Below are 13454 nucleotides of genomic sequence, written 5' to 3' on the forward strand. Positions count from 1 at the left end.
GCCACAGAAGGCTTCCGCGGCGCGGCTCCCGGTGTGCGCAGTCCGGGGCAGGGGCAGCGGCGGCGGCTCAGGACCACTTCTTGGAGACGTTGAGATGGCTGAGCTGGTCCTCGAAGAGCCTGTGCGGGGGGAACTTGGCGGCCTGCGCCAGCTTGATGGCCTCGAAATTCTCTCGCCTGCGGGCGGCGGAATGGTTGAACTCCTGCTCGCTGGTCATGTACGCCATGCTCAGCCAGTACTCGTTCTCCGCCTCGATCTCCAGCCGCCGGATCATGCCCTGCTTCATCCCCCAGGTCACCTTCCGCGGCCTGCGGTGCTTCCCGATCCACTGCTTCCCGGGGATCCGGCTGCCGCGCAAGAGAACGGTCAGGAACATGGTGCCTGAGGGGAAGGGACAGAACGGCCTGAGCGCGCGGTGCCCCTTCGAAGAGGCTACCGCGCCGCGCACACCGCCCTCCTCCCTCTCCGACCGCTGGCGGCCACCGACCGCCGGGGCAAAGCGCCCGTGTGTGTCCAAAGTTACCTGGCGAGGAGGGTACCCAAGTCAAAACGCAGTCCTCGACTTCCGCAGCGCACTGACGCAGCGTGGAAACCGGCCAAGACGCTTAGGCGCCGCCGTGGCCAATCGCCTTCCTCCTTCTACTCGCGCGAGAGTTCCGGTCTCGCGAGGGGAGGAACGGGAAAAGGCCCTCTCTCCGAACCAATACAGTTTGGGACGCGGAGGGATTCAAACTAACGGCGCCGCGCGGAGTTTCCTGGCGGAGCGGTCTGGGGGTACTTGCGATTCCGGATACCCGTTCCGAGCTGGATGCTGGGCCGGAGCCTCCCCAACTGTACCAATGGATCCCGTCGGAAAGTTCTGTGGGAAGCTGCGTGACCTGGCCGTGACCCTGGAGAGGGAGACGGCTCAGCTGCAGCGGGCGCTGAACGGAGAAGATGAGGGTGAGGGGGGCGAGGGGCGAGGGGCGAGGGCGCGTCTCTGGGCGAGACGGCGAGCGCCCCCGCGCCTGCGTTCTGTGTACGTGAGGCGAGCTGGAGGGGGGTCAGCCCGTCGGTCAACAACCGTGTGCTAAGTGCTGTGTGTACAATAAAAGGCAGAAACGAGATCCCTGCCCCTCAAGGAGCTCAGTCTGATGGGGGAGGCAGTAGGCAAGTAACTGCCCATACAAGATGCCAGGTAAACGGGAGGCAGTTCTGGGCCTTCCCTCTGCCGATCAGATCCAGTTTAATTTGTACACAGCTTGTTTGTAAAAAGCGATCAGCGTGTCCCCACTGGATTGCGAGCTCCTCGAGGTTGGGGTCGGGGGTGGGGTGGCCCTTTCTTTGTATCCCAGCGTTTAGCGCAATACCTGGTACATCGTGGGCTCTGAATAAATATGTGTTGACCTATTTCAGAACTCACCCCCACAGTGAGGGACGTGGGAAGGCCTCTCTTAAAGAAGGTGGGATTTGAGCTGAGTCTAAAAAGCTAGGAAGCGCAAGTGAGGAGGGAAAGCATACCGGGAATAGGAGACGGCCGAGGCAAAGGCGTGGAGTCGGGAGATGAAGTGTGCTGTGAGAGTATCCGCATGAAAGGAACAGTCTCTTATGTGGAGGGGGGTAAAGTATGAGAAGACTGGAAAGGTAGGAGAGAGTCAGGAGGAGGCCCTTCATAAAGAGCTTTTAAGTGATTAAATCCAACTCTCATTTTACTGATGAGAAAACTGAGACCCAGAGAAGGTAGTGACTTGGAGTGACAGAGGTGGAGACACAGGCCTTATGACTTGGAGACTAGCAGTCTTTTCACACCCTGGTGCAATGGAAAGAGCCCTGGATTTGGAACCAAAGGAACTGGATTCAAATCTTGACTTGGTGAATTATTTACTTATGTGACTTTGGGCAAGTCACTTCACCCCTCAAGGTTCCAGTTTCCTCCTTTATAAAATGAGAGAATTGGATTAAATGAACTTACAGGATCTCTTCCATCTCTAAATGTATAATTTTGATGATTAATAGGGAGTAGGTAGAGGGTGAGGAAAGGGCAAGTTGTGTTTTAAAAAGAAAGCAAGAAAATGTTTAAAAATATTAATAAGCATAGAAGGTAGGATAACATACTGTTATGTCTTATGGCTTCTATTCATCTTTCTGACTCCATTGGGTATTTTTCCTTCCTTGCCATTTATATCACAGACTTTGAAGATTCTCCAATGAGAATTTTACATGACTTGCATTTGGAAGTGAAGACTCTAAAGGTATCATTTGGACGATGTTAATTTGTCTTGTTTCAGTGTTTTGTAACTCCCATTATTCTAATAGCAGATCACCAAAAGTTGGTCATATATATTTTCCCTAGGATGATGTTAATATTCTTCTGGGTAAAAGTCATTTGGAGAGGGAAGAAAGCAACAATTTTATAAAGAACACCAAATTACTGATGGAAAGGAATAAAATGGATATCACAAAAATAAGAGACTTATTCCAGAAATATGGATATAAGCCAAGTGCTATGGAAGATCCAGGTTTGAATAATTTTTACTTCATAATGAATTATTTTAGTGTCATAGGGTGATAGAGTGTTGAGTTGGAAGGGACAGATTATCTCATTTTGCCACCTCATGTTGCAGATGAAGAAACTTCAGAGTCTAAGTAGCATAGAAGACAGTATGGTAAAATGGAAAAAACTCAAGATAAAAGCTTTCTGATCCCGTTTTATGACTAGGCATTTAACTTCTGATCTCAGTTAACTAGATCCATTAAAATGGGAATCATTGAGCTTGTGCTGTCACAGGATACTATAGGGACAAAACAAAATGACAGGTGTGAAAATATATTGAGTCCTTTGGAAAAAAGAGGTATGTGAAAAATCAAATAGAAAGAAGTAATTTGACCTAAAGTCAGTCCATTTTGGATTTTCACGTTAGCCTGCCTTGGGTTTGTAATTAAACATTGTTAGTTGTTTTCTCTATGCTCCAGTTTTCTCATTTGTATATAATAATTTCCTTTCTATTTGAACACAAGGATAAAAAAAAACTTGTGTAATGCAAGGTATTTTAAAGTATAAACACAAATATTTTCATACTATATATATTTGAGTCTGGAGCAATGATTTCATCTGTGTAGAAAATTCCATCCGCCAATGCAGGATGAAGAACTTCATTATTTAAAGTCTTAAAGATGAGTGAGTCACACAACTAGTATGTGTCCAAAAAAAGACCTGTACACAGGTCTCCTAGACTCCAAGTCCATATCCCTGTGTTATATCACATTGCCTCTTGTTATTTACATGATAAACCAGTAAGTAGATCAAAGTGTTAAAATAGTATGTAAGAGAACCTGGCAAATAATAATGTGCTCTGTAGCAGAAAATAAGGAAGAGTGACTCAAACTCTTTATCTGTTTCTTTTCATCTATCTTTTCTACAGGAACACATTTTTAAAATGAAATGTGGGAAAGCTGTGGTTGAAACCAGCAGAAGTTAGACTCATCTAAGCAATTCTAATTAGAACCTTTTTATTTTGGGCGTATAAGATTTTATATATTAATGTATGACAATTGTCATATCTCTTTGATTTTGAATGTGTTTTTCAGTGATAAAGGAGGATGTTGGTGATGTTAAACAAGAGGAGGCTAACTGCAAAAACTCTCCAAAGTCTGAGACAGAGAAAGAAGATACATCTGGTGGTTCTGTTCAAAATAACCATGTTTCTCAGAGCCCTCCACGTAGTCCGCAACTTTCAGATTTTGGACTGGAAAAGTATATGTTTTCCAGAAATTGGAATATTCATGTACCAGCAATGAATATTCCTAAGCAAGAGCAAATAACTATGCATACACCTTTGAAACAGACCTCCCCTAAAGTGTTGAGAACTCCAAAATGCAACTTGAAGATGGATGAGTATGCAGTGGTAACTCCTAAGCTGGAACACTTTGGTATTTCAGAACATACCATGTGTTTAAATAATGATTACACAATGGTGCTTAAAAATGCCCAGAAAAATAAAAGGTAAGATCTGTTATGTAAGTCTTTCTTAAGTTGCTAGTTATTTTTGCACTACTTGCTTTCTCATATCTAGTGTATTTATATTTTTATTTAATGTAATTGTCTAGGGGGAAAAATGGGAGTGTTTTTTTTTCTTTCAGAAATTGAGATTTTACTTTTATTTTTACTATTTTAATGTCCCTCCAAAAGGTTTTATTTGTCTTCTAAGAACCTCACCTGGCATATGAAAAAGGTTTCATTAGATGCACTAGTCTTACAGATTTCACTTAATCTAGGAAGTCCTTCTAGATTACCCACACAAGATTTGGGAAATCATCATCTGTAACTATAACCAGCAACCACCAATGCTTCTAGAGCTTTCTATTTTCATGGACACCCTGCTTTTATAAAGGGGGGAGGGGAATTGTAATGATAATAAATATCCATAAGTACCCCATTAATAGTTCTTATTTAAATCGAATCTCAGGTTGTTTCATTAGCTTTAGTCTGCCAATGTTGTTTCACTCTTAAAGTCTTGTTTGTTTTTTTCTCCAAAAGAAAGCACATAGTTCTTCACACTGTGTACCTACACCTTGCCAAAGGGTAATCTTTAACAGGTCTATGCATTTCACTAAGTCCCTCAAAAATGTCAAGAGCTGACTCTTAAATTTTCTCTGGAAGGGAGAACAGCTCCAAGCTAAATCAAAGTGGGCAGGCAGGCAAAGGAGAAGCAAGTCTCAATGAAGCCCAGTTTAATAGGAAACAATTTACTTCATAACAAGTCTGAGGTTTTATCTTTGTAACATGGCTGCCCTTGTATAAGACTTGTTACATAAAGTAAATAGAATTGGGCCATTTCTAGGAATCAAAATGATACTGCTAAATGATTCAACTAAAAACTTCTGAACTATAAATTACAGTGTGTAATAGTTTATATTTTAGGCAATAAAAGACCATTCTTTTAAGAAGTTGCTGAGTATCAGATTGAAAGAATGGGAAGGTAGCTTCAGGAAGGGTATTCTATGGTAAGACTTACTGAAAAAAGCTGCATGGTCTAGTAGAAAAAGCAGTGGATTTTGAGTAAAGACCTGAGCTTGAATCTGAACTCTACTTCCTAGGGGGTTCTTAGCTAAATCACTTAACCTCTCTGGACCTGTAAAATGAAGGGGTTGGAGTAGATCATCATTAAGGTCCCATCTAGCTCTAACTGCTATGGTCCAGGAGCTATAGTGGAGAGAGAAATATAATGAAGAAAAGGGTAGAGGGAGGTGAGGATGAGGAAAGTTGACTGTTTTCTGTTTGCAGTAAGGGAAGAGTTAAGACTTCACAGCTCCACCATCTCTCCCTGTTGTTACTCCACATCTGTAGCAGGATATTAAGTTGGCACTTTAAATTCAAGATAACTACAACTGAACTTATTTTTTTCTCATAATAGCTCTTCTCTACCTTCTTTGTTTTCTGTCACATATATTATCTTTCTCTTGCCTCATAAATTTCGCATACTCAGAATTTGATTACTTGACATTGTCTTCCCACCCACTGTCAGCATCTTCCAAGCCTCTGTCCTTGACTTTCTCTTTCTTACCTTTTTGGTGAGCTAATCGGAGCCCATGGGTTTAAGTTATCTCTATGCAGATGATTCCCAAATATCTGTCCCAGTCTCTTTCCTGAACTCCAGTCTCATGTAGACAACATCTCAACATGTCCAACTCAGAACTAGTTGTGTTCTCCCAAAACCCCTCTCCCCTCCAAACTTCCCTACATTTGTTGAGGGCACAACTATACTTCCAGTCATCCAGATTTGTTAACTGGTAGTAATCCTCAGCTTTTCCCTTTCCCACGTTTCTCCTGTCTATTAATTTGCCAAGTCTCATTAGTGTTTACCTCCACAACTATTTCCCCTGTCCTCTCCTATTGAATTCCTCCTTATTCCTTAAATAAAACCCAACCCAAATGCCACCAGTTCCAGGCAGTCTTTTCTGAGTCCTTCATCAGAAATTCCCCTCTCCCCTCAGACCTCACAGAATTTTATTTGTACCTCCTTCGGGCACTTGCATACCATTTTATACTAGTCATTTTAGTAATGTTTCATGAGGGTAAAGACTTAACTAAACTTTGTGTCTCACCCATTTCCCAACACCAGTGCTTAATAAATGTTTGAAATGAATTACTGTTCCTATTTTAGAAGTAAGGTGCTTGAAGCTTAAGAGGTGAAGAAGTTTCCTGTGGCAATAAAGCTATTGGGTGACAGGCCAAGAAGCCAGGCTTTCTGACTCCAAGTTGACACTCTTTTTCTCTTCTCAGCCTCATTTCCAATCTGTACAATGAGGATACCTATATTATTTACCTTACAGGATGATTGTGCGGATCAAATGAGATAATATATATGAAGCATTTTATTACTGTATGAAGGTCAGTTATTATTAATGCACAGTGTTCCCCCATTTGCAATGTATGTGTATAGTATTGTCATTGTAGACATAATCAGGTCTTAGTTATCCTTGATATATGGAAAAAGGACTAGAAGGTTAAAACTTAAATCACTATGTTTAGACTTTAAAACAGATAATTCCCAAAATACTATTTTCAGCAATGAATTTCAAGGTCTCTGCAACTAAAATTTTTCTAGAGATGCTTTTCACATGCAGAAGTGGTTCTTAATACCTGTTGTCAGCGGAAGAACACTCTTAGGTGGTTTAGTGATGAATTTGTGCTGATCTGTCTGTTCTTTTAGTATCTGGTTCAGTTAGTGAGCAAGCACCATAACCTGTCAGAATTAAGATTGCTCTGGTATTTGGTCAAAGTGTGTAAAATAAATTAGTACATATGTAGATCAATGTATGTCATGTATTCATAATACATGTTTAATAAGTATAAGTTATATTAAATTTTTTCCTTTGATGACCTTGGCATCTTTAGCATTAACATACAGCTTCATTAATAAGTAGTATCAGTCAATCAACAAACATTTATTAAGTATCTACTATGTAAGTGCTAGGTAATAATGATACCTAGCTTTTACATAGTGCTTATTATGTGCCGGGAAGATTTTCACTTGATCCTTACAACACCCTGGGAGGTAGGTGCTATTATCCCCATTTTACAATTGAGGACACGGAGGTAAACAGGTTCAGGTGCTTGCATGAGGTCACACAACTTGTATCTGAGGCCAGATTTGAATTCTAGTCTTCCTAATTTCTGACCTGGCTCTATATTGTACCACCTTTCTGTCTTAAGTGCCTGGATATTGGGAATACAAATACAAAGGTGAGAAGGAATCGGAGGTTTCATGTGGAATGTGGTGCTTGAGCTCTGTCTTGAAGGAAGAGAGGATTCTTTGAGGGAAGTGTGAATTCCAGGCATGGAGGACAGCGAGTGGAAAGGCTCAGAAACAGGAGGTGAAGTGTTGTTTTTGAGGAACAGAGGAGGCCAGTTTGCCTAGTTTGCAGAATGTGGAAGGGGAAATCAATGGATAATGTGCCTAGAAATCTAGGTTGGGTCCAGGTTGTGAGCAGCTTCAAAAATTAAACAGAAGAATTTGTATTTTATTCTTGAACCAGTAGGGATCAATAGAGTTTGAGTAGGGAAGTGACATGAGCAGATCTATACTTACAGGAAATCAGTAATGTGTAGGTTGGACTGGAGTAGAAAAAGGCTTGAAGCAGGGAGACCAATAAGGTTGTTGTAATAACCTAGGCAAGACATGATAAGGGCCTGAACTAAGTTGGCAGCTGTGAGTCTAGAGAAGGAGCCAGATATGAAAATTGTTATAGAAGTAGAAGCAACAAGATTTGACAACTGATTGGATATGTGGGGTGAGGAAGAATGAGGAGTTGAGTTAATGTCAGCATGAACCCAGGAGATCTAAAGAATGTTGATGTTTTCAAGGGGGGTGAGGGGGTGGCAAAAAGTTGATTCTAGAAATGTTGACTTTTTGATGTCTCCAGGATATCCAGTGTAAATTGTCCAAAATGCAGCTGGTAATAGAGGACTGCAGTGCAGGGAGAGATTGGGAGCTAAATATATAGGTCTAGGAGTCATTTGCATAGAGATAGGACATGAGAACAAATGAAGTTGTCAGAAGAGGGAGAGGGAGAAGAGGACTGGATCAACAGAATTTAGGAGGGGTGATAGGGATAATGGGCCAGCAAAAGAGACCAAGAAGGAGCAGTCAGACAGACAGGCGAATCAGGAGAGAAAAGTATCATGAAAGCACAGAGAGAAGAGTATTCAGGAGGAAAGGGTAATCAACAAGTGTCAAATGCATCAGATAGGTGGAGAAGGAGAGAATTGAGAAAAGATCAAATTTGGTAACCACACAGGCCACCACGTTGTCAGAGTGGGGGATGTGAAGAGGTTTTGGGATGGGGAGAAGAGGGAGCTCACTTCTCAGTTTTGTTAGTAAAATAAGAGGTGAAGTCCTTAGCTGAGAATGAGAAGGTTTGGGAAACATGCAGGAGACTTGAAGAGAGAATAGAAGGTTTGGAATAGCTTATGCAAAGAGTGAGATAGGGCATCAGTTAGTGAGGAATAAGTTGCCTTGCTGCACTGAACACCTAGTTGGATTTAGATATGAATTTTTAATACACCCAATCAGCACAGTTGCATGACTTGAGAGCTGTATAGCAGCATGAGTAAGAACAAGGAGGAAAAAAATTGTGGCAATAATTCAGGGCTGAGGTTTGGCAAGAAATAGTGGTAACAGGAAAAGACAGCTATAAATAGCTGAGGAAGACGTATAGAATCTGAAATGTCTAACTATAAAATTGGGATTAGAAAGAAAGAATATTGATAGGAAAGTGAATGATAGACATAAAAGAATTCTCAGAATATTTGAGAATGGATAAAGCATTTTGAGCTGGAAGGAGAACAGGAAAAAACCACACAGAGGAGGTAGGTTTTAGCCCCTTAAGTTACCTCAAGGAAGATAAGATCTCTAAGATTAAAGGGAGGAAAAAAAGAGTGCTCTGTGCATGTGGATGATCTGTACAAATGTGTGTAGGCAAGAGATGTCAAATTTAAGAAATAGTAGTCCAGTTTGGCTGAAATAGATCATCAAGAGGAGTAATGGAAAATAAAATTGGAAAAGTGAGCTGTTGTCAGGTTGTAGTGGACCATAGATACCAGACTAACACCTTTGAATTTTACTGTAAATGTAGTAAGGAATTACTGAAAGTTTTTCAATACTGTAGAGGGATTGATATAGTAAGGCAATACCTTGGGAAAATCATTGGCAACTTCTTGAAGTATGAATTAGAGAAGATACCAAAAGCAGCAAACATTTGCAATAATTTAGGGAAGAATAGATGATATCCTGAACTAGGACATTTGCACTAGGAGTAGAAAGGAGGAGAGGGATGCAGGAGATATGGAGAAGATGAGACAGAGGTGACAATCCTGGGTTACTGGCAAATTGTGGTCCCCAAAACATAAGTAGACAAGCTCTGAGTGGGGGAGGAGGGGAATAAATTTAGTTTTGGATACTGTCTTTGAAGTCCTGGGAAACATCCCCATAGGAGATATCCAGTATGCAGTTGACAATAGGACTTAAGCTCCGAAGGGAAATTAGGGGTAGAGGGATAGACATGGATGCTGTTCACATAGAGATGGTGATTGAAACCATGGGAGTAAATAAGAAAACCAAGGTGGGGAAGAGAGAAAAAGAGGGCCAAAGACAAGAACCTTAGGGGAGATCCTCATGTATAATGAATAGCAATAGAATAAGATGCCAGCAAAGGAGAATGAGTCAACAAGCATTTATTAAGTTCTATGCCAAGAACTGGGGATCAAATGAAAAGTATGAACAATCCTTGGCCTCAGTAGTCAGAGAGGTAGGAAAAAGAATCCACATGATATACTTAGAGATTTAGAGAAAGGAAAGGAAAAGATTAAATATAGATGAGAGAGAAGAGATTACTGATTAAGCAAAGTCAAATAAGAGTTAGGTTTGAAGGCACAGGTAAATGATTTAGATCTGGCAAAGAGAGGAGACACTTCTTTGAATGAGAGGTTTGGAAAGTAGAAGCTTGATGTCAAATGGCCCCAGTTTTTTTGTTGTTTTGTTTTTTATATTTTTTTATTTTAGACTTGAATAATAAAACTTTACATAATGAGAAAAAGAAACATTATAGACTTAAATATTAAACTTTAATAAAAAATAAGAAAAGAAAATCTGTCATGCACAGCAGAACGTGAGAGAGGATTAGACATGTAGCAATTAATTTACATTTCAGGAAAGTCTATCTATTAAATACTGCACATTGTGTTAAAAGCTGTCCGTTTTTTCTTTGCTTCCTTGTAGGTTTTCTTTTGTTCTCTGCTGTACACTTTTTACTTTGTTATTTTTCTCCCCCTTCCCCTCCCTCTCCCACCAGGCTACATGTAAGTGTGGATATATTTATATGTAGATATAGAAACATATACTTTCCCTAACAAATTCTACTCCTAATCTTTGTTTTTATGTTTGTTCCTATCTCTTATTTCCTATCCCACCTGACTCCTCTACTTTACTTCTCCCTGATGCCTTGTCCTCCTATTACTTAACCTACCCCCTTTCCAAGGATCCCTCTCTTATCCTCCCATTCCCATAAATCTAAACATCCTTCTATACCCCCCCTTAACCTATTCCCTTACCCTCCCCTCTAAGATCCCCCCCTTATCTTCCCATTCCCATTAATCTAAACACCCTTCAACCTATTCCTTCACCCTCCCCTCTAAAGAACCCTCCTTTATCCTCTTCCCTCTCCTTAGAGTTTTATTTCTTTCTAAATTTATTTTAAATTTGTTTCTAAATTTAAATTTAAATTTTTCTCTTTCTAACTTTAGAAGACTTTTATACTCATACACACACACACACACACACACACACACACACACACACACACACACAGAGTTCCTTCTTGAACCCATTCCCGATGAAAGTATGTTTCCAGAACTACCAGGCCCCCCCCCCCCCCCGGTCTAATTCCTCTGTGTTGGTTCTTCCTCTCACACCTCAGTTATATAAGATAATTACTCTTTTTAATTGTTCCTGAACAGTTTTAACAATCTTAGCATGTGTTTTACATTTTATATACATAAAAGATAAACAGTCTGTCCTTATTGAGTCCCTTGTAATTAGTCTTTAGTATGTACCCTTATATTTCTCTTGGCTTTTGTATGTCAAATCTGCTGTTAAGTTCAGGTCATTTCTTTGTTTTAAACAAAGTCCTAAAAGTCTGACAATTCTTTAAATATCCATTTTTTTTTTCATTCAGGATTATGCTTAGCTTTACTGGGTATGAGATTTTCAGCAGGAAGCCCAGTTATTTTGCTCTTCAACATATAGTGTTCCAAGATTATGGTCTTTTAGTGTTGCTGCTGCTAGGTCTTGTGTGATTCTAATCGTAGCATCGTCATATGTAAACTTTTTTCTTGTTGCTTGTAATATTTTATCCTTGAGCTGGGGGTTTCAGAATTTGACTCTAATATTCCTGTGGGTTTTCCTTGTAAAATCTCTCTCAGGTGGTGATTGGTGGATTTTTTCTATTTCTACTTTACCTTCTTGTTCTAATGCTTGAGGACGATTTTCTTTATTTCTTGTATTATTGTATCAAGTTTCTTTTTTTGATCATGGCTTTCACGTTGTCCAATTATTCTTATGTTTTCTCTTCTTGATCTCTTCTCCAGATCAGTTTTTCTTATGAGGTGTTTCACATTCTCTTCTATTTTTTCATTCTTTATATTTTGTTTTCTTATTTCTTGGTCTCATGACTTTGCTGGCTTCCCCTTGCACAATTCTAATTTTCTTTTTTTTTTTGTTTGTTTGTTTTAGGCAATTGGGGTTAAGTGACTTGCCCAGGGTCACACAGCTAGTAAGTGTCAAGTGTTTGGTCTGAGGCCGGATTTGAACTCAGGTCCTCCTGACTTCAGGGCCGGTGCTCTATCCATTGGGCCACCTAGCTGCCCCTAAGCATCATTTTTTTTTTGGGGGGGGGGGGGCTGGGCATGGGGTTAAGTGACTTGCCCAGGGTCACACAGCTAGTGAGTGCTTTGTGTCTGAGGCCATATTTGAACTCAGGTCCTTTTGAGTCCAAGGCCGCTGCTCTATCCACTGCGTCACCTAGCTGCCCTTCACAATTCTGATTTTCAAGGAGTCATTTTTTTCCCTAAGATCCTGGATCTCCCATTCTTATTAAATGACTTTCTTTTGATAATCTTCTTGTTTTTCTTGGATTGTCTTTTTTTTTTTAAGTTTTTCCTCAGACTCTGTCATTTGATTTTTAAAGTCTTTTTAAAGTTCTTCTATGAATTCTTTTTGGGCAGGTGACCATTTGGCATTACTCTTTGGGGTAGAAGAGGGTTTCTTTGCTTCACTATCTTCCTCTGAAGATGAACTGTATTCCCATAGTAGCTCTCTATGGTTGGATTCTTTCTCCTTTGCCTGTCCTTTTTTTTTTTTCTTTTAATAAGTTAAGTGTTTGTAATTCCCTCTAGTCCTGGGATATAGGGGATGGTACCTCTGGCCTCAGATGCTCTTTAAGTTCTTCTCTCTGACCTTGATCCCAAACCAAGACCTCCAGCCTCCTGTAAGTGCCCACAGTCAGGGGCATCCCTGCTCCACTGCTTCTGCACTCACCAGTGGGTGTGTGCTGGTTCCTTCTGGTCCTTCAGCATCTCTCCACAGTACAGGTGGGTCTGGCATTCCTTATCAGCAAAAGTTCCCTTGATTTTCCCGGCCTCAGACACCCAACTCCCCTCATTGTCTGAGGAGTAAAAGTTCCTGGGGGTGGGGCTGAGGCAGCTTCCCAGCCCCACTAACCAGGGCTTGCTTCTTGCTGGTTAAGCATTCCCAAGCCTGGAGGTGTTTACTCTGCACGGAGACCAAACCTCATCCAGAGATTTTTCTTCAGATCTTCTCTGATTATCACAGGAGCACCACTGTTCTGCCCCTTCTCGTTATTTATTTCTAGCACTCTATGTTTGTCCTGTTTTATCTCTCGTGGAGGAAAATCTTGAAAGCTTGGAATTTTCTGACCTACTCCCCCATCTTCCCAGAATCCTCTCCGTGACCCCAGCTTTCTCAGTATTGTAGGGTTATGTATTAAAAGAAGAGTGTATTTGGGGGGTTGCAGAAGAGAAATTGAAAAGACTGTTGTAGAAAATGTGATAGGAAATCACCAAGAGTTGAATAAGATGATTATTATGCAGCTATGTAAGTCCATTTGAGTTAGGTAACATAAATTTGTGGACCATTCATCACACCGTCCTTACATGCTGTCTCCCCCAACCTCATCCTGTTTACTGTCCTTAACAGTATATTCTCATGGTACATTATTCAATGTCTCATAAGTAGTTGCAGATGAATCAGTTAAGAGTTATCAAGGCAAAGAATTCAAGGGTGGTTTAAGAAACATTAAAATGACTGACCATAGAGTTAAGACTTGAGTAGGAAAAGAAGATCAGAACAGGATTGACAGTTAAAGCTAGGAAAATAGGGAGAAACTAAAGAACCTTC

At 40.7% G+C, this 13454-nt stretch overlaps 2 protein-coding genes across 2 annotated transcripts in view; one reads left to right on the plus strand and one right to left on the minus strand.

The window, feature by feature from the left end:
• On the minus strand, nt 1-605 carry MRPL57 (mitochondrial ribosomal protein L57). Its single transcript, XM_027835139.1, has 2 exons — nt 524-605; nt 1-381 (listed from the first exon to the last, which is right to left on the minus strand). The coding sequence occupies exon 2, from the start codon at nt 374-376 to the stop codon at nt 68-70; it is 309 nt and encodes a 102-aa protein (XP_027690940.1). The 5' UTR covers nt 377-381; nt 524-605; the 3' UTR covers nt 1-67.
• A 104-nt stretch (nt 606-709) lies between these two features.
• Nucleotides 710-13454, plus strand: part of SKA3 (spindle and kinetochore associated complex subunit 3) — a 28826-nt gene continuing 16081 nt past the window's right edge. The window contains exons 1-4 of the mRNA XM_027835162.1: nt 710-942; nt 2170-2231; nt 2333-2498; nt 3568-3982. Coding sequence (XP_027690963.1) covers nt 840-942; nt 2170-2231; nt 2333-2498; nt 3568-3982 — 746 coding nt within the window. The 5' untranslated portion in view covers nt 710-839. The remainder of the gene's footprint in view (nt 943-2169; nt 2232-2332; nt 2499-3567; nt 3983-13454) is intronic.

The sequence above is a fragment of the Vombatus ursinus genome, unplaced genomic scaffold (assembly GCF_900497805.2).
Source record: "Vombatus ursinus unplaced genomic scaffold, bare-nosed wombat genome assembly UNPS02014813.1, whole genome shotgun sequence".
In the NCBI taxonomy this organism is placed as follows: Eukaryota; Metazoa; Chordata; class Mammalia; order Diprotodontia; family Vombatidae; genus Vombatus; species Vombatus ursinus.